Source organism: Nyctereutes procyonoides, unplaced genomic scaffold (genome assembly GCF_905146905.1).
Source record: "Nyctereutes procyonoides isolate TBG_1078 unplaced genomic scaffold, NYPRO_anot_genome, whole genome shotgun sequence".
Lineage (NCBI taxonomy): Eukaryota > Metazoa > Chordata > Mammalia > Carnivora > Canidae > Nyctereutes > Nyctereutes procyonoides.
In genome coordinates, this window is record NW_026575133.1 from 6,634,533 (window position 1) to 6,657,872 (window position 23,340).

The window sequence follows — 23,340 nt, forward strand, 5'->3', positions numbered from 1 at the left end:
CAAGTCCCCAGAGAACTCCGTGTTGAAGGCTCCAGGGTCCAGTGGGTGAGGGCTGCCTGGGATACGGCCTTCATTCTGTATACAGAGTTTACAAGATCAAGGCGGTAGACCCGGGCTCTGAGTTTGGAGGGATGGGATGGGGCAGTAGCCACTTACTTGCTTGCTCTGGAACCAAGTTACTCCCTGTCTTTCAGCTTCAGTTAACCCATGTGTAAAATGGGGATAATTCTTCCTCATAGGATGGTTGTGAGGCGTCAGTTAATGAGTCAGAAGTGGGGGGTCAGTGCAGAGTAGGTGCTTGGTAAATGTGCTATGATGGTGATAATGCAAACAATTAGCTCCCCTCTTTGAAAGAGGACACCAGTGTCTTCATTTCCTGGATCAGACCACATGTGGGACCACAGAGCTCTGGCCCCATCCCGGCACCAAGGTCCTGAGCTGAGAGGGCATTACCAGCACCCACCTCAACGCCAGCATGATTAAGACATGACCTGCCAGTGACACCTTGCCCCAACCCTGAGCTCAGGGCCAGGGGCCAGCACCCTCTTGGCCCCTGTGACTGCCTAGGTCAAACACCCCTCTCAGGCCCTTTCGGGATTGTGCCCACCAGACCCCAGGCCTGGGCCAAGTTGGGCTAGGTCGGCAAGTGGACAGCCAGGCGCTGTGTGGGCAGGATTTACAGCCTGGCCGGCCAGGCTCCTGGTGCTCCAGTGGGCGTCATGTCGAATCTGTCCCATTATATGGACAGTTGAGTTTAATAGTCATTGTGTGCTTGCTCAGAGCCCAGCAAACATTGCGGGGTGACACCCCCTCCACGCGAGCCGCCCGCTCCCCAGCCACACGGCCCATCCGTACAGTAAATTAAAAATATGAATCACTTCTCCCCACTGCCTCCCCAAACGCTCATCTTGTCAGCCTCTATGTTGCCTTCATTTGTATTACCTTAATTTAATGTTAATTATGGTCTTCATTTACAAGGAACAAGCGAGCCCTGCTCTGCCAGGGGACCTTGCCCCCACCCCCTCCCCCTCAGCCCAGGAGGGAGAAGCTGGGGGAGAAGGGGAATTGGGGGGACTACAAAGGAGTGAGGAAAGGAGTTAGGGGGGTAGGCAAGAGATGAGATCTGGCCCATCAGTGGCAGGTGGAAGGAACTAGGAAGACTCCCTACCTCCACATACCCTATCTTCAATCATTTAGTCATTCAACAGTTATTTATTGAGCACCTAATATGTGCCAGACATCTAGGAACCAGAGAGATTGGGGAGAGAGACTGATACGGGCTAATGGAGTCCCCTACGCCATCCTGAAGTGACTATGCCAGAAGGCAGCACCAGGAAACACATCATCGATGCCCCAGCTGGGCTGGTACCTGAGCCAGTCCAGAGGGCATAGGATATGGGCAAGAGGTCTCTCCCTTCCAAACTCCCTTCTTGGCTACCAGTGTCATGCCTACTCCAAACTGCTTCACACCCGGTCCAGAGAGGAAGTTCTTTCTGGAGTCTTTCCTGAGTCCCTCTTGCTGCAAATCAGCCTAGGCTCAGAGTCTAGTCAAAGAAGATGACTCCCAAGCTACACTGTCTCTGGAGGGTCAGGAAGAAGGCATCATGGGGACCACCACCTATCATCCCACCACCCACCATCCCACCACCCAGCCCTGCAGACTTCCCCAAAGTCCTTGTGTCTGAGAGTCCATGTGGCTGTACCTGTGCTGTCACACTTTGCCAATAGAACACACAGTCACAAACAAGCCTGTAGAGACTGTAAGGGGCTTAGTAAATGTTGGTGGCTGATGTCACACGTGTGCACACAGGGAGCTGGCAGAGGGCCACCTGCACTCAAGCTGCCATTAACCACGAACCAGCACCTCCCCCAGCACGGGTCTCCTCAACTGGGGAAGAGATCTCCAGCTGGGAATAGCTGCTTGACAGATGAGGCTGTTCTGAGTGTGTGTGTGCATGTGTGTATCCGTCTCTGGGGAGCTTTGATCCACACACAGGGGCATGTGTCCCCACGGGTTTGGTGTGCCCTCTTGGGGGTGTGCCTGTTTGTGTGTGCAGGACTGTGTGTCCAGCAGGCCCATGCGCATGTGTACGCGCCTGTGCTCACACACGACACTCCCCCCTCCACCCCCGCCCTGCCTGTCAGCGGCGCTGATGACATTGGCGCAGAGGAAAGTGATGACAAATGCCCGTTATCAGCGAACGAGGCCGATGACAAATGGGCGGGCGCCCGAGCAGCCCCATTACGCTGTAATAACAGAAGATGGATGGCTTGGCGCACCCCACCCCCACCCCTACCCCCTGCGCGGGTAACGGGAGCCGATCCGGCTCCGCCCGCCCTGGAGGGAGCCGAGCTGCCCACCCGGCCGCCAATCACGGCGGGGCCGAGACGCCAGGGCCCAGGAGCCAGGAGCCCACGCGGCCGCCCGCAGCGGAGGAACAAAGCGGCGAGCTCAGCGGGAGCGCTGGGCGCACTGGGCGGCAGGCCTGCCCGCGGCCAGGACACGCAGCTGTGCACACACATGGCCCGCACACGCGCCAGCCGCCTGTGTCCTTGCACGGTGCACCTGCAGCTCCTGTCCAGGCATAACCCCCACCTCGCAGGACCACAGACACATGTTTTTCTGCATCTGCCACCCAGATCTAGGTACACATCCACTAACATAAACCCATGCAACACGGAGCATGCATGCCCATGCATCTGTGATCAGTACACACGCCTACAGAAACAACCCTTATGTCTGTGCACACATACGATCCCAATATCCCTGTGCATGCATGGATATGGAAGTATATATACACATAAGCAGAAATGCTTATTTGTGGACACAGTCCTGCACACACAATTCAGGGCTCACAAACACAAACTGTATCAACAAATATTAACTGAGCCCCTCAGTTATGTGTCAGCTAGGTGCTGTGGAGTTACAATGATGAATATGACACCATCCCTGTCTTCCAGAATTTTAAGTCTACTAGAAGGAGCAGACAAATGGCTCTGAGTGAAGGCGAAAGATGATTTGTGCTTTGATCCGAGTACCTAGTTGTGATGTGAGATTTCCAACACAAAAATCAGAAAGATTTTTGGAGCCAACCTGGAGGAGGTGGCTAAAGGAAGAATAAATTCTTAAAAGGAATTGAATTCTGTTTAAAAAAAAAAAAAAGTATGGAAATAGGAACCTGTAGGGAGTGGTGTTTAGGGCCATGGAGTCTAAGGGGCCAAGAGTCCAAGAGAATGGCACTGAGTATGGTGGGAATGAGACTCATTACATAAATGAGGATCAGGATGCTGGAGCTGGGAAGAGGCTTTAGGCTAGAAGGCCCCCAAGGAGGCTGGGGCAGGTCCACAGGAATGTGACCCGTGAGGCCTGAGCCAGCACAGACATAGAAAAGGAGAAGACCAGAGCACCTGGCTGGCTTAGACCAAAGAAGATGTGACTCTTGATCTCTGGGATCATGAGTTCAAGCCCACGTTGGATGTAGAAACTACTAAAAAAATAATAATAATAAACTTAAAAAAATAAGGAAGGGTGCCTGGGTGGCTTAGTTAAGTGCCTGCCTTTGGCTCGGGGTCCTGGGATCAAGCCCCATGTTAGGACTCCCTGCTCAGTGGGGAATCTGCTTCTTCCCCTCCCTCCCCACTCTGCATGTGCTCTCTCTCTCTCTCTCTCTCTCTCTCAAATAAGATCTTAAAAAAAAATGGAGAGGACCAGGAGGTCAATGAATGGGAAAGTGCCAGACAGGGCCAACTTCATAGACATATGAACTGCACAGTCCCAGGGGGGGCCCCTGCATTTAGAAGGACCCCATACTTGGTTTAATGCTCTCTTGAAATTCTTTATAATTTTATAATAAGGAGTCTGAATTTTTCATTTGGCCACGGGCCCTGGAAATAATGTAGCCACTCCTGGAGTCAAGGATCTCTCAGGTTTCCAAGTTGATCGAGTAAGACAGTATAAGGAGCAGGTTTTGGTTATGTGAGAGTCTGGATGTGGACTAAGGGGCTGAGGTGATGGGTGAAGATTTAGTCTCTATCCCCAGAAGGAGAGTTGGTGCCTTGCATATGTCTCTGCTCATGCTTGCTTCTACTCTGCAGGGAATCCACTCATTAACACACACCATAAACATACCTATTCTATGTACTCCCTTTGCTAGAATATAAGCTCCCCAGTGCCGCCCCTATATCCCCAGGGCATGGCACATGGTTTCCACTCAATACCTGTTTGTTGAAGGAATAAGTGATAGTGTGAATGAGCATACAGGACTCCACATGTACAAACACTGGGCATCTAGTCCCCTAAGATGAAGGGTGTATGCAGCCCAGATATGTTCCCCTATCCCACTGCCACCACCCTATACTTTGTCCAGGGTTGTTATATTACCCTGTATCTACTTTGGCAAAAGAACACCCTTGCCTCAGTGGTCCCTTCATTAGGTGTCTCCTTTGACGACAAAGTGGGGCAGGAGTTCTGGATGAGCTGACTGGGGAGGAGCCCAGGACCTGAGGGTAACAGGGTAGGGAGAGGCTATGATTTGGAGCCAGAGGACCTGAATTCAAGTCTCAGCTTCTACCTCTGGTGACTGCTTCTGAGCTTCAACTTCTCCACCCATAAAATGGGACTATAAAGTGGAAAAGCATTTGTACAAGCACCTTGATGCCCACAGAGATTATTAGGGGAGATCTATGAGGCCAGGTATTGAGAGAGTTGCTTCCTTCCTCTCAACTCTGGAGTTCCTGGGGTGTCAAAAATAGACTGGGGACTCGGAGGATGACCCAGGTGACCTCAAAGAGGGGGAGGGGAGTTGCCAGGCTGGAGGAAAAGGCTTTGGTCCACTATCACTAGGGACCAGATGGCCTAGCTGTTGAGACCCAGGCCCCTCCCTGCCTCCCCAACCCACCTACAAGCAGGGACACAGGCCAAATATTAGGTACCCCCCCACCATGTCTCTCCCAGGGCGCTCTGCCTTCCGCCTGACAGGAACTGACCTGCTAACCTGGGCTCCCCAAGCATATGTGACTTTCTCTCTGTGGAATGCGGGGAGTGAAAGTATTCCAGGACACTTGGCTCCCTCAGTGTCACATGACCCACTTTGGTTCCTCCTCCCTGTTCTCTCCTATTTTAGCCGTTAACCATCACCCTTCAGGGAGACCCACAGAGAAACCCCCAGCAAGGAGACTGCAGTGAGAGGCAGCAGCACTAGTAAGAAATGTGGGCTGATAGGCCTCGTCCCTCCTCCCCTACCAGTTCACTTTTTCTGTAGCGTTACTGACCTGTCATTAGTTATCCATCCAAGGTCGCTGGGCCTGGCCTAGCTATAAATCTTGGTGGCTGGAGCCGAGCTTCTGGCGGGCAGAGCAAGTTCCCGGGATGCAGTGGGGAGCTCAGCCCCCAGGACAGCCAGGAGAGTCACAGATTGCCCAAGCCCTGGGAGGGCTTCTGCCCAGAGACCAGACCCCTCTTCATACCTGCTCTTACCACCACCACCCTCCCACTCCACTCTTCCCTTCCATTTGCTTCTCCAGCGCCACCTCTCCCTCCATCACTCACTCCTCTCTCCATTGTTTTCTATTTTCCCCCAAGCTCAGAGTACAAGGTTGAGGAAGGAAGGGGCGGGGGAGTGGGGAGGTAGTGGTCTTCCTGGGACCCTCTTACTGAGTGGTCTCACCCCACCTGGTCTCCCAGTTTAGAGCTTCCAGAAGCAAGGACAGAACTCACCCAAGGGGAAACTGAGGCACAGAATCCGGGCCAGAAGTGAGTCTGGGGAAAGGGTCCCACCCAATTCAGCGTCAGGGTCACCAGTCCAGGACCCTGCTCCCTGCCAGGTGATGGGGAGGGTCTAGCCAACCAAGAAGGGGTGCTAGGCCACATCCCCAGTGGCTGCCTCCAGAGGAGGAGCGAGGGACTGTGTAGCCGCAGCTTATTCTGGACCTTTCCGGCCCTAGCCTCCTCCTCGCCTTCCTGGACCTCAGAGAAGCTCCGCTGGGCGGTTCCTCCCGGTACCTGGAGCCCTCTCTGCCACACCCCCAACTCGGCCTGCGCACACTATCCCGCTTCTCCGAAGGGTCCTCTTCGTTGGTCCTCGCGCGCCCTCTCCTGGCCTATTCCGGGAAACGCGCCCATCGGCCTCAATACCTGCCCAGTCCGCGCCCTGTACACCTGGCAGCGGCCACCCAGCTCACCCTAAGGCCCTCCGGCAGGATACCCGTTTGCGGCGATACCCCCGTCCCTAAAGATGACTCCTGGAGCATTCCTCTGTCTCACCATCCCTCTGCGTCGGCACAGCCGCTCCCATTCCAGATCCCAGAGAAGCCTGATTGTTCCTTCTAGGTGGAGGGAATGAGGTCCAGAAAAATAGGACTTGAAGCATGGAGAAGAGAGAGCTTTCCTCTTGCTCATGGAGTCAGGTTCCAGGGCGGCATCTGTGGTCTGAGTCTGTACTTCACAGTAGAGACTGTGAAGCTGCATGGCTGCATACTACAGACTGGGCAGCAGCAAGCAGGGCTTCTCCAGTGCATCTTCCTGGTGCTCTCCTCCTTCACTTAGTCCTGCAGCTTCCATCAGCACTTAGATGAAGAAGGGTCATGGAGGACCTCCAGGTGGGGGGTGGGGAACCTTGGCTCTCAAGCTCTGAGGTGGGGGCTGACAGGGAAGGGTCGGGTGTATGCAGGGACATGTGTGGGGCCATCTGTCAGGCATGTATAGGGATATATGTGAGCTATAGAGCCAGGACCCCTGCTTCCAGCAGGATTGGAGATTAGAGTCTGTGCCCCCCACACCACTAATTCCCTAATGGAGGTTAGAGATCAGGGGCTCCCATCTGGGGGCAAGGGGGCATTGGCTGATTCAAAATCCCAGGACTCAGGGCCAGCAATTATGTCCTTCAACAGCAGTATTAGGAACCCTCCACAGACTGACAACTTTGGATTTAGATACATGGGAGGACAGAGAGGTTAAAAGAAGGCCCAGTGAGATCTGGCTAGAGAAGAGCCAGGGAAACCAGCTGGGCTTTCTGGGTCACAGAGATCAAAGCTAAAACCTAGCTCTGTTCCTCACGTGCTGTGTGACTGAGCACAAGTGAATACACCTCTCTGGGTCTCCCTTTCCTCATCTGCAAAATGAGGATAATACAATAACCCACGGCACTGTTGGGAAGCTTACATGATATATGCAGGCCTAGGTGAGAGGTGGACTGGCCAGGCTCAATCAATAAACACTGCTAAAATGTTGCTAAAATAAACCAGATATATGGTGCAGCTATGTCTCCTCACTGGAGACTCTTGCCATAACTTGCAAAAGGTCAACCAATCTTCTCCAATTGATAGAGAAGCTAATGCCTTCCAGTAGGAATCAAAAATATCTCCTCCCAGCACCCACCCAGGCCCCATGAATAAATATTTTTTAAAACTCTGATTTGGGATAGGGAGGGAATCTCTGGTTTGCAAGTATATTGAATTATCAGCCCGCCACTACCTACATCCTGAAAGGCTCTGCCTGAGGCAATTCCATAGAAGTTTCTCCTGTCAAAGACCCTTTCCTGTGAGAGGTGAATTCCTGCTCCTCATAACTCAGGGATCCAGGCTCCACCTGGCAGGAGTCACAGATTTAAATGCTTCTAAGGGTTGGGTCTCAGGTAAAACAATAGGGAGTGGTGAGGACTTTGGCAGCTGGGGAGCAGCTCCACTCAATGGTTGCCCTGTGGGAATATGGGGAAAGGGAAATGGCATTAGGATAGAGCCCTAGACTTCTTCCAACCTCATCTCCCTCCTTCCCATCATAGAAGCCCCCGAAGACACCCTTCCCCTAAGTCTGTGTATTAGTTTTCTATTGTTGTACAACAAATCATCACAAATTTAGCCCTTAAAAACAAAGTCCATTAATTTCCGTTCTTTAGGCTGGAAGTCCAGGAAGGCTCAGCTGAATTGTCTGCATACAGCCCCACAAGGCTGTAAGCTCTGGGCAAGATCAGCTTCCTTGCTCATTCTCACTGTTGGCAGAATTCAGTTCCTTGTGGTTGTAGGACTATAGTCCCGTTTCCTGTGGCTGTCAGCTGGAGGCTACTCTCAGCAACTCCATGACTCTCCCTTGCATGCAGCCCCCTCCATCCTCAGAGCTAGCAAAGGCATGTTGACTCCTCATCATGCTTCAAATCTAACTGCACCTTCACTTAACATAACCTCATCATAGTTGAAGGCTCTACCCACACTCAAGAGAGAGGGAGTGAAGGTTACTGAGGGTCTTCCTTCAAATCCTGCCCATCACACCCAGCCTCCAAAGCATCCCTCACTCTTCATCCCACTCCCCTGACTTCTGTGAGACTCTGCTGGGCCAGTCACCTCTAATCTCTGGTCCTCAGTTTCCTTGTCTGTATGATAGGGCAAGGAGCTGGATATAGTCTAAATCTCTCCTAGTTTCACATACTAATTGTGATTAAAGAAGACAGAGAATTCTGCCCCTTTGGACCATGAGACCCCACTGAGAAGAGAAGCCCTGCGTTACCCTTCCAACCACCTTTGCTGCAGGCCACAGGAAAGGGCCTCACCAAGGAAGAACAGGGAGCTGGGGCAATCACGTGGCCTAGCCAAAGTATCCAGCGTCAGAGATGTCAGAAGTCTGCCACCCAGCTGACCTAGGCTGTAGAGAAGCAGAGGTGCCACTTCTGCTGCCCAGAGACCCTGGGCACCTGTGAGGCCCCACAGAGGAGGCCGGGTTCCCACTGGAGTCTTCCTGGGGCACCCCTCGTCAGCAGAGGTGTGCTGCAGAGACCAGGTCAGGCGGGCAGCCATCCCTTCTCTCCCTCCACCCCCCTTCTCAATGGGAACTAGCTATCCTGTCTGCCCCAGTCTGGGCCTCTGGGCCTCCAGAAGGGCCTTCTCAGACTTTTCCAGCCCCTCCCACCTAACCCTACCTGGGCAGGGGTGGTTGAGCCTCACACCCTGGACCAGCTCCTTTCTAACGGGCAGGAGGCCAACACCATCAATCAGCTTCTGGCTGACGAAAACATGAGAAAGCAGAACGACTACGTAGAAAAGTGCATCAACCTCAACCGCGACATCCTGAAGAAGGAGCTGGGCCTGGTTGAGAGGGACATCATCGACATCCCACAGCTCTTCTGCCTGGAGCAGCTGACCAAAGTGCCCTCCAGCGAGCAGACCGGCAAGTTCTTTGCGAGGCCCTACTTTCCTGACCTGCTGCAGATGATTGTGATGGGCAAGAATCTGGGCATCCCCAAGCCTTTTGGGCCCCAGATCAAGGGTACCTGCTGCCTGGAAGAAAAAATCTGCCAGATGCTCGAGCCCCTGGGCTTCAAGTGCACCTTCATCGATGACTTTGCTACCTGACCGAAATCGGGGATTTCTGTGCCTGTGCCAACATCCGCCGGGTGCCCTTTGCCTTCAAATGGTGGAGGATGGTGCCCGAGCCCCAGGCCTAGTGCCGCCAGTCTTGGCCCGGCGCGAGCGGCCCACTGATCGCCACTCTGCAGCGTTCGGGTTCCCTGCCTCACCCTGTGTACCTGTCCCTGTGTCCTGAGGGTGGCAAATGCTGCCCGTGGGAACCTCCTCAAACGGCCTTCAGCCAAGAAGGGGTTACCGAGTGTCCATTAAAGTTCGAGCTGTTCTGACAAAAAAAAAAAAAAAAAAAAGACTCAGCTGTCTGCCCAGGCACCTGCAGGGGGCCTCAAGAACCCCTCATCTGGGAGCCCCAGTCCATCACCCTGCACCCCCCACCCCCCAGGGTAACAGAGCCACCGCTTCCCCCCCTTCCCCCTCGGGCAGGGGGCTCCCCACCAGCCCCACTCCCAGGCTCCACTTCCCTTTCTTCACACAAGTTCCCCTTGGGGGCTCCCACCAAGGCCTGGCCAAGGGGCTGGAGGGAGACCCTCCCCGACTCCATCCGACTCCATCCAAGCGCGGGAGCCGGGTAAGAGGCGGGGAAATGAATATTAATTTATCATGATTAGGCAAATCCGGCAGGGAGAGCCGATTCCGGAGGAGGCTAAAAAGATGAATTTCAGCAATAAAATTAAATAAGGACGGACGAGCAACCCCTCCTCCCTCCCGCTTTGCTGATCTCTCTCTTTCTTACAATTTATGAGGCCAATTATGAAGATGAGGTTGGAAGTTCCTGGAACTTCACTAAATGCAAACGGCGGTCCCTGCTGTTCCCATCAAATTAATTAACCGCGCGCTATTGATGGCCGCTCAAGGCTGACGCCGCCGGCCCGCCCTGCGGCCGCCTCCGCGGACCGAGGACCCAGCGTCCGGAGCCAGCCCGGGCTCCACCACCCTCTGCAGTCCCTGCCCGCGCCACGGGGACTCCAAGGACCACCCTTCCAGCCCCAGGCCCTGCCCCAGCCCCTGACGACCCTGAGGCCTGCACGTTGAGGTCTGGATCCCTGCGCGCTGACTCACATGCGGGGCTGCCTGCCCCCCGCCCCCCCCCCCCGCCCCCCACACACGGATACAAAATCCCGAACGCGCAGAGCACAAACACACGGCCCAGGATGCACATGAGACACACGGGCAAATGAACATACAGTTGAAGGGACACAGGCACAGGGACAGCTCTACTGCGGGACTTGGAGCCTGGCGGGTGAGGGTTCTCTCTCGCAGGACCACTGTGTCTAGGGCTATGGGTCTGCTTGGTCAGGGCCAGGCCAGAGGCTGCGGAGCCAAGGGCCCAGGGAGGTCCACAGCCACTCAAACAGCAAGCAGTGGCCCCTTATGTGGTGCCCCTGGATTCAGGAGGTGTCCTCCAGGGCATCCTGTCTTGTCCTCGTCTTCAAGCTCTTCTTCGGGATTGTTCCCTTTGGGTCTTTCTTTCTTTCTTTTTTTTTTTTTAAGGTTTTATTTATTAGACATACAGAGAGAGAGAGAGGTAGAGACACAGGCAGAGGGAGAAGCAGGCTCCATGCAGGGAGCACGACATGGGACTCGATCCTGCGTCTCCAGGATCCCGCCCTGGAACAAAGGCGGCGCCAAACCTCTAAGCCACCCGGGCTGTCCCCTTTGGGTCTTTCACCGGGACTCAGCATCTGCACTGACCTCCGGCGGGGATGGCCAGGGCTTGTGAAGGGCTGGGTTCAGACGACAGGAATGAAGCGTGGCCCAGAGTTGCAGGCTAGCTTCGGGGCTTCAGCCCTCAGGGTCCCCCTATTCCAGAGCTCAGAAGCAGAGCTGCCATTTTCTAGGGGGTTCTAGAAAGCTAGCTGGCTGGTGTTTGGGCGGAAGGGCAGAGTGGAAATGTGGCTAATGGTCTCAGGGCTGAACTAAGGCCCAGGGCAGCTCCCTAAGGTCAGGGCAGCAACAGGTGCCCTAACCGCTAATCTCTGAGATGGTGAGAGGGGCTGAAGGGGCTCTCCTGTTGGAGTGAAGAGAGTGAGGCCAACATCTTCTCCATGTTGTAGTCCCTAGTCCTGACATGTTGTAGTCCCAGCCCATCACATTCTTCATTTTAAAGAATTTTGTTTGAGAGAGGGAAAGCACAAGCAGGGGGAGATGCAGAGGGAGAGGGAGAAACAGGCTCCCCACTGAGCAGGGAGCCCAAGGTGGGGCTCAATCCTAGGACTCTGGGATCATGACCTGAGCCCAAGGCACACACTTAACCGCTTAACTGCTTAACCGGCTGAGCCACCCAGGTGCCCCCAGCACATCCCATTTAAAGGGACAAAAATCCCATAACTGTCCTGGAGAAAGACAAAGGGCCTGGAGTTTCCATTCCCAGCCCTCGAAACCTGGAGGGTAGGACACAGCTGGACTCGCCCACCTTGCCGTGTCCACTCTAGGGCAGGAGGCTCCTGTGCCCACATCTGCTCCCCCATGAGCACCCAGAACCCAGGAGGAGAGGTTGAACTTCTCCTTGTTCCACTTTCAGTGCAAGTCTGGGGCCAAGGCCAATGTCACTCCCCCAGCCCCTGGGAAAAGACGAGGCTCCCAGCTTGGTGGGGTTGGGGCAGAGCAGTTTAGAAAGGTCTGTATCGGGATCCCTGGGTGGCGCAGCGGTTTGGCGCCTGCCTTTGGCCCAGGGCGCGATCCTGGAGACCCGGGATCGAATCCCATGTCGGGCTCCCGGTGCATGGAGCCTGCTTCTCCCTCTGCCTGTGTCTCTGCCTCTCTCTCTCTCTGTCTCTGTGTGTATGACTATCATAAATAAATAAAAATTAAAAAAAAAAAAAAGAAAGAAAGAAAGGTCTGTATCTTGGTCACAAAGCATCAGAGGGAAACAGAAATTAAGGGAGGCTCACACTGACCAAGCGGCAGCCAGTCCGAGAGGGCTGGGACCCACCGCCTTGCCCACCACCTGACCCTCCCCCACTCCAGGCGTATGAAGCTCCCATCCTTCCCCACACCCGGCTGAGACCTCCTCTACCTCACAGAAGGCCCTTCCACTCACTATAAAAGGAGACCAAGACATACCCAGGTTACTGGTTCCCTGCAGTGGCAGTAACACATAGTGACTTAAAACAGTTATCACCACTCAGTACTACTGTTTAGAAGTCTGACACAGGTTTCGCTGGCATAAAATTGAGGTGTTGGCAGGACTGTGTTCCCTTATGGAGGCTCTAGAGTAGAATCTATTGCCTTGCCTCTTCCAGTTTCTAGAGGCTGCCCACATCCCTTGGCTGGTGGTTCCCTTTCTCTGTCTTCAAAATCAGAAGCATCACATCTCTCTCACCGTCCTCCTGTTGTCACACCTCTCTCCTTCCACTTCAAGGACTCATAATTATATTGGGTCCACAGGATGATATCATTTCAAAATCCTTAAACCTAATCATATCTCCAATGTCCTTTGCCAAGCAAAGTAACATAGTCACAAGGTCTAAGGGTTAGGATGAGGACATCTTTGGGGGACAGCTATCGTGCCTACCATTCATGTGGTCTAGCCAGGGACAACTCTGGCACAGGGGTAGAGTGATGATGGCTGGGCTAGGGGCAGAAAGTAGGCTTGTGGGGCCCTTCCCCTTCTCCTCAGGACCATGCAGAAGCTGGGTGGTAGTTTTGGGGGTACTCAGTTGCTAGACAGGATGCCAGTTCCCACCAGGTGTCCAAAATTCAGTTTCCCTTTCCAGTAGAATGGGACACGAGGCTGCAAGCCTGCTCAGAAACCAAGTTTGGACTCTGAAGTACTTGGAGAACCTTCCAACACACTGTGCTTAGTTTGGACTCGGACTGGGCAGCCTTTCTCAGGATAGAAATCCCTCCAGCAGCTCTTCTCCTGGGCTTGGGTCAGACTGAGCAGCCAAGAATAAACCCACCACCTCCGTGGTGGGGCTCTCTGGAGGGTGTGGGCACTCTCCCTTTCTATCCTGATTTCCTATTGTCCTTGCCAGGAGGTAGGAACACGAATTCACATGGTCTGAAGGTCATCTCCCGAATTCTGAATCTGCTGGGAGGAGGAGGCGGCGGTGCGAGCTCCCTGTTCTCAGACCCAGAAATCAGCACTGTCCTTCCAGTGGTTCTGGGGACCTCCTGTGTGTGGGAAGGGGTTAACTGGCCAAGTTACCCCATGACCCCCCGGTTCCCTCCTGTAGCCCAGGAAGCCCTCTTCTCTGGGCCTGAAGAGGCTGTTAAGCAGGCCAGGGCACTGAAGTGGGGAGCAAGAGAGAAGCAACTTCCACATCCGGACCCGGACATTCCAGGCTTTGGGATCCTACCGACTCTGACTTTGCTGGGAATAACGGCAGATGCTGGGGGCCCAGTCCCCAGTAGAACTGGCAGAGCTTGTGAGGGGGGGCCAGAAGCAGCCTCGGGGGCCCAGGAACTTGCCCAGTTTCTTCATTCCAGGCCCCAGTCAGCCACACCTCCTGGGAGTAGCAGCTCTGAGGAAGTCACCCCTCAAAGACTTCTAGGCCTTTGATGTGACTCTGGTTTGTTCGAAGTTGTGGAATTGATGTGACTCTTTGGTTGGTACAAAGCTGTGGAAGGGCCCCAGACTCCATGAGCTCTGGATTCCTTCCCCAGCATGACGCATGCAGGTGGGCCCCAAGGTTTGGACTTCAGGCTTCTGAACTAGGGTGCCTTCTTGGGAGACTGCCAGGATCCCCTGACGAAAATCACACCAACAGAGACCAGCTCTGGGATTCTCAAGTTACTGACGGAGGTACAGGACTCAGCACCTGCCCCCTGCCCCCCACCCCGCCTCCTGGCCAGCGTGCTCCAGCTTAAGCCTATCCTTGAAGCCTCCAAACCCCCATGCCCCCAGGCCTCTCCAGGCTCCTCCAACACAGCTGCCCGCTCCTGCCCTGTGCTCATTATTCTTCACACTTGGTAGGCCCAAACCTTCTTCCCCACCCTCTGCTCCCATCACCAAATTCTCCATCCTGCAAAGGCCAAGTTCCGGGCACCATCCTGGTCTCGCCAGCTGACTGGCTCCTACCTGCTCTCTCAAACTAAGCCCCTTAGCCTGACTCCCCATCCTCTGGCCCCATCCATCTGGCCTTCTCCTGGCTTGGGCAGAAGCATCCTCTCTAAAGCACGTTCTTTAGTCATCCCTCAACAGGCAGGCATTTCCCTGCCAGCCTGCCCCTCCCCTCCTCCAGGCAACCTTCTCTGACTCCCTCAGCACTGTTGGTGGCACACAAGTCACCATTTGGTTGTTCCTAATGAGTCACCTTTGTTTATGTCCCAACAGCCTGATCTAGGACAGGACCCACAAGAAATGCTGATGGGGACACAGGCGCTCCTAATGCCTGACTCCATGGATTCTTCCTCTCCTCCACCCACCCCCACCCCCTTCTGAGCTCAGGAGCTGATTCAGTCTGGCCCTGTCTAGAGAGCAGTTGACTTGCCTTTCTGGACTCGCATTCAGCTCCCATCTCCATCCCTGCACGGATGGAAGAAGGTAGGCAGGGACTACAGCAGCTCAGACACCAGGAAGTCTGAATGTCAAGTGCACTTTATTGGGCCCCTGGGCCTTCAAATGCTGTCCTTACCAAGCCGGGGTCACCCCCACCCCACAGCTCCAGCTGCACAGGAAGCAGGCAGGGTAGAGGGAGTACATGGGGAAATGCTTTCTCTGGCTCCAAAGGGTCTTAGGTGATGCTCCGCCACAGCTGTTTGCCCCTTCCCCTGCAGTCCCCGTCCCACCCCCAGCAGTCAGAGCCTCCTTGGGTAGGGAAGTAGGGGTGTCTGGGCCTTCAGCACAGGAAGCTGGCTTCACACCAACACCTGTTCTTGCTTAAAATGGGGGCAGGGGGCCGTGTACAAAACTCTAGCAGGGGGCAACGATGAGGTAGAAGGATGGCAGTTTTCTCCTGTGGAGAGGGAGCCAGGCTGGCCCTTTCCCTCAGGCCCAGGTGGCTGAAGTAGTGAGGTTCAGCTTGCTGAGGCTGGCCAAGTACTGGATGGCCACGTGGGGCAGCCGGTCCAGCTTGGCGTCCCCTCCCCTCCAGCCACGGGTCACCAGTCCCGCTCTACTGGTTCTCGGTAGGGTAGGCCTAAAAGCCTGAAGACATCTTTCTCAGTGGGGGTGGGCAGCACTCGGCCAGGCCCCACCTTGAGGCCTTGGGTGTCCCGAACCACAGAGGTGCTGAGGGCGTGCTCTGACAAGCTCATGCCCTTGGTCTTGGCCAGGGCCCGCATGGAGCGGTTGAAGTGGGCAGAGCCAGTGAAGTAGAGCAGGGCGCAGGCGAACTCGCTGTAGGGCACAATGATGATGTCCAGCCGTCGGTGCCGCTGCCCTGGCCCTGGGAGCCGGCACACACCCAGGTACTTCTGCTGCTGGCCGTTCTCCTCCTGACTCACCAGGTCATCTGTCAGAAACCCTAGCACGACATTGGAAGGCTGCTAGGAGGGTAGGGCGCCAGGCCTGGGTTGCCCTGTCCTCCCAGGTCTCTCCTGTTTATCCCTAGGTCCTCCATTCCCAGTTCATGAATTTAATTGCTGGGTGGCTTTGCCCTCTCTGGGCCTGCCTCTTTAAACCACGCATAGTCATTCCTCCCCATGTCCCCTACAGTGTCGTAGACAGGTGAGGTGAAACTCAATCTGCAGGCAGTATTGAGCACCTGACTGGAGGAGTGGTGGACTATTTCATCTCTTCCCTGAAATGGCTCTGGCCACGAGGGAGAGGTGGCATTCTCATGAAGCAGCCTTCCCCTGCCTCCTGCCTAGAGCTTGCAACCCCGAGGCTCTCCCTCCTGGGAGTTAGTTACCCAGCCCCGCATTGCCCCGGCCAGCCTGCTCACCCAGAGATGGAGCTTATACCTTGTCGCCGAAGGCTGTCAAGGAGACGACTGAAGATGCCCTGGTGAGACTGGCCATCCGGGTGAGTAAGCAGCACGTCCACATCACCACAGGTTGCCTTCCCCCGTCGGTAAGAACCACATGCCACACATAGCAGCCCGGGGTTGAAGGCCTGAGCTGATTTCCGGACCTGGGGAAGAGCAGGGGGCAGTGGGGAGGGCCTGTGGACCTCAAGCCCTGTAAGGAGTGCCTTCTCATGGCAGTACAAGAGACTTCCCTGACCCAGGAGCCCATACTTCCAGCTGATACCCTAAGCCAATCCCTGGATTTGAGATACAACCCTGAGGGAAAGCCTCAAGGAGCAGATGCCAGAGGTCTACCCTGGGGAATGGCAGTTCTCCAGCTTTGCTAGGACAGAAGAGAAGAAAATGTGCTCTCACCACCAGACTCAGCCTGAAGAGAGATCTAAGAGGTGTATACTCAGATTCTGATGGAAGGCACTGATCTTTCCTCCTAGAGCTCTTTAAGAGCAGAGAGACACACCTTCTTTTGGCCCTTGCCCCAACCCATGTGCCCAGGTCTGTCCACTTAGGACAAAGCACAAGGTGCCCATCTGCCAGGTCTCAGCAGCCCCAGGTATAGATTTGGGGCTAAAGGCAGAGTATGTGAGTTGGGGCTTGAGGCCTGAGCAGGTGGCTAGCAGGGTGCCCTGGCCCAGGCCTAGGGGGGAAATGGAGCACAGGAATACAACTGTACCTATAGTAAAGGAAAAGAAAAAAAGCAAAGAGGAGGCAATTCTGAGCTAGTGCTCACACTCTTACTTGGAAGAAGGAGGCCCGGCATGGAGAGGGAGCTAAGAAAGAGGGGGCTGTCAGTAGAAGGATCATCCTCACTGAAGGAACTAAGCCCATTAGCCTCTGCCCCAGAGACACGGAAGCCTTTCATATGCAGATGGCCTCCACGCCTCTACCCCAGGACACTGAGGATTTCTGGGACCCTGGATACTTTGGCCAGGACACCTCAATTCTCCTGACAGGCCAAGCTCTTCTAATCCCCTCACTCCCTTCTTGAGCCTCCCTACAGGCTGGGAGGAGACCTAGGATGAGTAATCCCATCAAAAACTCCTAAAGCTGGAGTCCTTAAATGCCAGGTGGCAAACCACCTCTGTTCCAATGGGCTGGGGGCTGGAGGCTCACTGGGACATTCTCCGTGCCTGGACACCGTGGCTGAGTGACGGTGTCATCACTAGCACTGAGGCCTCATGATGGGTGGACAAAAGAGCCTGTCCATCTATCCTGCACCAGCCTCATAGTCCCGTAGCCTGAATAGAGAGTTGGAGGCTGATTTCAACTAAGGTGGGCCAGGAACTCTATAGAATCCTACCTTATCAAAACCTGATCCCAAAGTAGCAGATCTTGCCCACAGCCACCAGCCCCTAATCCTGATACCAACTGAACAAATGATATATCTAACCCCAAATACATCCTAGTCTCTAATCTAGGTTTTTGATGAATTTAATCCCTAACCCAATTCTAACCTAATGTTGGCCAAATCTTATTTTTAGGACAATGAGAAATCTTAACTAAAAGCAATACTAAGAAAACCCTACTCTTAATTTGGGCCTAACATTAATTCTTTTTTTTTTTTAAAGATTTTATTTATTTATTTATTCATGATAGTCACAGAGAGAAGGAGAGAGAGAGAGAGAGAGAGAGAGGGAGAGAGAGAGAGGCAGAGACACAGGCAGAGGGAGAAGCAGGCTCCATGCAGGGAGCCCGACGTGGGATTCGATCCCGGTCTCCAGGATCGCGCCCTGGGCCAAAGGCAGGTGCCAAACCGCTGCGCCACCCAGGGATCATTAATTCAATTCAACCTAGCTTTCCTCTGACCCCAAACCTGATTGTACTGGCACTGTGCCTCTGTACCAATTCTAACCCAAACTCTGAACCAGCCTCAGGTTGTGGGGAGTAAGGGAGGGTCCTTTGGAAGGTGTGTATGTCTGGAGATAGGAAACTTTGTACAAATTTTGGAGACAAAGGGTCCATAGTTTTCATTGGGTTCTCAGAAAAGTTTGTGAATCAAAGAACACTAAGAACCTCTGCCCTAACCTACTCTGACCTAACCCAGTTCAAACCCCAATATCCTAAAGTAGATCTGACCATAATCCACCTCTAATCCAGCCCTAACATTAACCCAGTCCTAACAGAATTCCAGGATCTAAGCCAATGCTTACTGACCCTAACCTAGAAGCCTGGTGTTACAGCACTTCCTACTAAAGCCACCCACCCCTCCAGCTTCAGTCTCAACTGGTCCTTTCCCCACTGGTCTCAACCCCACAGCTTCCTCTGCCTGGCTCCCCAGCTGAGGGGTCACGTGTTCTTGGCTTCCAGCCAGGCCCTGGCCTTATACCAAGGCCTGGCTCTCCTTACTGTCTGCTCAATCTCTGTAGCCTCCTCCCGGGGTATGCGTTCCAGGAAGTCATCATAATGCTTCAGACCAATGGCCTGCTGGGTAGTCAGGGAGGCCTGGTTGCGGATGTCTTCTAGGGTCCGGTAACCCTGGAAAAAAGAAACCAGATGAGGAGGCTATGAGCAGCTAGAACCAATGGAGAGGCAGTGAATGAGCACATACACAAGGCTTCCATCACCCCCAGATTCCAAGGAAAGCCTGAAGAAGGACCAACCCCAGGAGTGGTTGCATTTGTAATCAGTGGGACCCAAGAGGAGTAGGAAGCATGGGAGACACACCCCAATCCAGCCCTGCCACAACGCTAAAATACTGGCTCATAAGTCCATCAGTCTGAGAGATTCTGGGCATCACCAGGTTGGGGAAATCACTGATCTGGACACATAGCCCTGAGGCCTGGTCTTCTTAGGAAGGCCCTTACTAGTCAGGGGGAGAGAGAAACACACTTCTTGTCTCTCTGCTTCTATCACAAATTAATGTCTTGGGGCTATCAGACAACAGGGCAGGTCTGGGAGCCTGGAGAGGGGTCTCCATGAGCCCTAGTCCCCCTCCTGGTTCATTCCCATCAGAGCACAGGGTACAAGAACTGTGGGGCAGGACCTCTAAGAAAGAGCAAAACTAAGGTGGGTGCTGGGACATAGTGTGACCTGCTGGTACCACATCTGGGCAGTTTTGGTTCCGGCTCCCCAGATGTTGGAGAAGAGCTCCAAGATAGGCACACTCTCACTGATATGGTCCAGCTTCCGCAGATGCCCGCTCTCCAGGATTTCTACGATTTTCTCGGCCATCCGCTTTCCAATCCCGGGGATACCGAAGGCCTCCTAGGGGAGGAGGAGGCAGAGGCAGGAAAAGAAGAGTGAGAGGATGGGAGGTGTACAGCCAGTGGTGGGTTAGCAGACTCCTTTAGCACGTATCTGAATAAAAGCCAGCTTGGTCAGTTGGCAACTGATGGCTGTGTAAAGCCTGGGCACAAGTGAAGATGAGAAGATTGGATGGGCTGGGCTGGGTCACTTGTCTTTTGGCTCTCAGAGGGATGGGGGTCAGCACGGGAAGCAGAGAAAAGGCAGCAGTGTAACACTTGTCACCATCATCATGGTAACAACAAGGTGGGGGAGGCCTTTCTGCAGCCAGGTCCTGCACTGCAGGGAGCATCACATTTGGTCCTCCCAGGAGTACCTGAGTCCCTCACTAATCTTAGTTCCTTTTCATTGCTCAAACGGTTTAAGTAACTTGCCTAGAATCACACAGTGAATGATGGGAACCAGAATTCAAACCCTGGTCTATTGGCCTCCAGCGTCTAACCTTTATAAAAACCTTTTATTATGGAAAAAAATCCACAGTAGAGAACAATATAATGAACCCCCAAGTACCTGTCACAGCTTCTATAATTATCAAGGTTCTGTCAATCTGCTTTTATCCATCTCCCTGTTTTATTTCTTTTGTGCAAGTCTCAGACATCATAAAACTTAAGCACTCCCCACCTCCTCCCCACTTGTGACTGGTGCCTCCACCAACCTCCAGCCAGTAAACAGAGAGCACCCCATCTCCCTGCATCCCCGCCCTGGCCCGCAGGTACCTGGTAGGAGGTGACAGGCTTGTGAAAGCTCTTGAGGGCATTGATGGCCTTGGCATAGCCCAGGGCCCTCCACTTGTCTCCTTGAACACTGTAGGCTTTGGCTAGCACTTCTAGCTTCTCTGTGATGTGAGGGTTGTGGTTGACTGCCTTCTGGCTCGAAGGTTGTGCACAGACCCACTTATCCAGGCCCTTAGGGGCTGGGCGAGGCTCATCATCTCCCTCAGGGTGGGTGGAGTAGTGGCCACTGATAAGGGCTTCCAGGTCAGCTGCGCTAACCTGGGTCTCTTCCCCATCACTGGTTTCAGCATCAGAGCCAGGCTTGAGGTAGGGAAAGAGAAGAGATGATAAATTCATGCCCCTGGCCCCCAGAAGAACTCTTCAAAGGTAGGGGCTGAGTCTTCTAGTCAGACTCAGGAATGAGGCTGGGTCTCTTTATTCAGACCTGGGTCTCCTTAACTGTGGGGCCATGTTCCGTTTGGCTTCCCCCAGTGCCCAGCCCTAGAAGCCCCTAAATGGTAGGTGTGCCTGGGCAAATGCAGGCATGATGAGTGCTGGGAAGAGCCAAATGACTTCGCAATAGAGATCCTTCCTCTTTTAGGGGCCTGGGATTTTCTGAACAACCACCAGGCCCTCCCTGTTCCTGTGACCTAGTTTCCAGGGGAAGGGAGCTCTGAGGGCTGGGAGGCTCCTGACCTGAGCTTGGGTGCTCGGGGCCTCCTCTGTCCTCTGGGGAGGAGATACAGGCCTGGTGATAGAACGAGGAGGAGTGAGAGCTCTCTTGAGCAGAGCCTCATGGGATCCTGGAGGAGCAGAAAATTCTTGGTCTGCCTTGCTGAGCTGTGGTTGGAGCCCTGGGTACCTGCAGGGATGGTGATGGCAAGTTAAGACCCCAAAGGCCTGGCTCTACCCCTGCTCCCAATCTTCTACTCTGAAATATTGTTTTTTTCTGATTAAAAAAATAAAAGTTATAACCCAAGAAGAGAGTTCAAGATGCTCCCAGGAAACACTTGAGGAAGGATTGGGGTGGGGGGAGGTAGCTCACCTGCTGGGGATGCAGATGCTGAATCCTGCCGTGTCCACCAGCCTTCCTTCCTGCAGGCACAGGCTCAGCCAGGTGGACTTCACCAGCTGAGCACCCTGGGGCAGCTGGGACAGCCCGACGAGCCGGAGGGCTCGCTCACCGTCCATGCCTTCATCCACCACGATGTGAGTGAGCCCTGAGGCCTGGGCAGCACATATTTGGCCACCATGCTGGATAATCTGCTTCTCAAAGAGTTCTGCTCGGGCTCGCCCAATGCCGCTGGGCACAACATGTGCCCGCAGGGAGCTCAGCCATTCTGTGCAGGGGACATCCAGATGCTTATTGTCATGACTGCTGGATATGATTCAAATGAACCCAAACAATCGTTTTCCTTCCATCCAGACAGCCAGCCTTCTGGGGATTCAGCCGCAAGCATACACTTAATTTCCCCATGAACCCTCACTTGATGTAAGGGGCAAGGATTTCAGTATGTCCTGTTCCCTCATGTAAACTAGAACAGTGCCTAGCATATTGTAGGTATCCTGCATATGGATTCATTTGATCATCTTTACATTCAAGTATTAAGAGACATCTACGTCACACAAGGCATAAGGCCATATGTCTTGCCATTACAGGCCTCACAGTGTAACAGATATTCCCCTCCCCCAGCCTGCCACATGAGGTGTTGTCATTTATTTGTCAGCTTGGCTGCAAAATAATGTAACTCTGGGGACCTGAGTTTCCCACCTTCAGGCAACCTCCTGGAGAGCAAAGGAATCTGCTGGTCATTTCCTTAGGGGCCAGAGAGTATTTTCTGATTAACGGAGGTCTAGGGATGGGTTAGAAAATAACACAGCCAAGTGGCCTGGCAAAGACTGGGGCCCAAGCCTGGTACAACACAGACACAAACCAACCTGCAGGCCATGGGTTGGCAGAAATCAGCTCTAATATCTGATTTTAGTCATGAACAATATAGGAAGCCTAGGGGTTCAAGTACATGAGGGCTCTGAGGGTGGATCTGCTCACCTCCTTCTTCTTCTCCACCTTCTTGCTTGGGAATCTTTGCAAGTGCTTTTGATGATGGATTGGCATGAATTTTCCTCCTCTTGGGAAATGCCTTCAAGATGCCCCCAGGGTCCATTGGGGTATTGGCCAAATCACGGCCTTTCAGTTTTAGGTTTGATCGGGCCAACTGTCATGTGGAAACCCAGAACTGAGGTTACCCAACCCTTTGCCTATGGAGGTGCTGCCTCTAACAACCAGACTTTGGAGGCAGTACCTCAGTTCCCCTAGGGGTCTCCCAAAACCCAGCTGAGCTTCAGTAATTTAGCCTAGCACTTACCAGCCTTTCAAAGTCAGAATACTGGGGGATATAAAGGGAAGAATGGGACTATTGAGGAACTCTGGAGGGGTACAAAATGATACTCCTCAGAGGGTTGCTCTAAAGATTCAGTGTAGTGTCTGCTCTGCAGCATCCCACTTTGAAAGGGCTTTACCAAAAGGGGATGCCAGGCTAGGAAATGGAGCTACATCTTTAGAAAGGGCTTGGGCTCCCAAGAGGATTGACGGACTTAGATGAATCTGCATTTAAATCCCACATGATCTTCCTCTACCCCATCATAGACCCACAGAGGAAACCCTCGGGGTGAGGGTGTCCGGGGGGCGGGGGAACGCCCTACACCTGCCCTGGTGGTGGGCCTCTAGTTACGGGGGAGCTCAGCCCCGCAGCTGCGGGGAGACGGGACATGGCCACAGCAGGTGTTAGGGCGCCTTCCGAGGCTGGGGGGAGTCTCGGCCTCACAGCTGGGGGTGGAGACGACCCGCAGCTGTGGGGTCCCCGCCGCGTCCCCAGCTGGCGCGCACCCAGGGACTCCCAGCTGGGGGCCAGAGGAGGGCTGGAGGGTCTGGACCGTGCCCTAAGGACCGCTCCCCCCGCCGCGATTGGGTCCGCGGTGGGGTCAACTTCGGACCCCGCGGCTCACCCGCGAGCCGGCCGGAGTAAACCACTTACCAGAGCAACCAATGAGAGCCGACGAAGGGCGTGGCGGGTGGGAAATGGGTGGGGGGAGGGAGGCCAAATGCCCGGAACACCTTCCGG

General features: G+C 54.1%; 1 protein-coding gene across 2 annotated transcripts; it reads right to left on the reverse strand.

Annotated features, from left to right (window-relative positions):
- Positions 1 to 14,883: 14,883 nt before the first annotated feature.
- On the reverse strand, positions 14,884 to 23,340 carry POLL (DNA polymerase lambda). Of its 2 annotated transcripts, XM_055346194.1 has the most exons (9): positions 23,254 to 23,340; positions 22,269 to 22,434; positions 21,264 to 21,558; positions 20,915 to 21,080; positions 20,222 to 20,539; positions 19,293 to 19,466; positions 18,609 to 18,737; positions 16,201 to 16,369; positions 14,884 to 15,761 (listed from the first exon to the last, which is right to left on the reverse strand). In XM_055346194.1, exons 2-9 carry the CDS (start codon positions 22,381 to 22,383, stop codon positions 15,397 to 15,399), a joined length of 1,731 nt encoding a protein of 576 aa, XP_055202169.1. In that variant the 5' UTR covers positions 22,384 to 22,434; positions 23,254 to 23,340; the 3' UTR covers positions 14,884 to 15,396. The 2 variants fall into 2 exon arrangements, with proteins under 2 accessions (XP_055202169.1, XP_055202170.1); XM_055346195.1 differs by lacking the exons at positions 20,222 to 20,539; positions 20,915 to 21,080; positions 21,264 to 21,558; positions 23,254 to 23,340 and having other exon boundaries at positions 22,269 to 22,334.

Coding starts and splice junctions, on each gene's coding strand:
- POLL (XM_055346194.1), bottom strand. CDS start 22,383: ATGGACCCTGGGGGCATCTTGAAGGCATTTCCCAAGAGGAGGAAAATT. Junction 21,559..22,268: donor AGGTGGAGAAGAAGAAGGAG/GTGAGCAGATCC, acceptor TCCCCTGCACAG/AATGGCTGAGCTCCCTGCGG. Junction 21,081..21,263: donor AGCATCTGCATCCCCAGCAG/GTGAGCTACCTC, acceptor CCATCCCTGCAG/GTACCCAGGGCTCCAACCAC.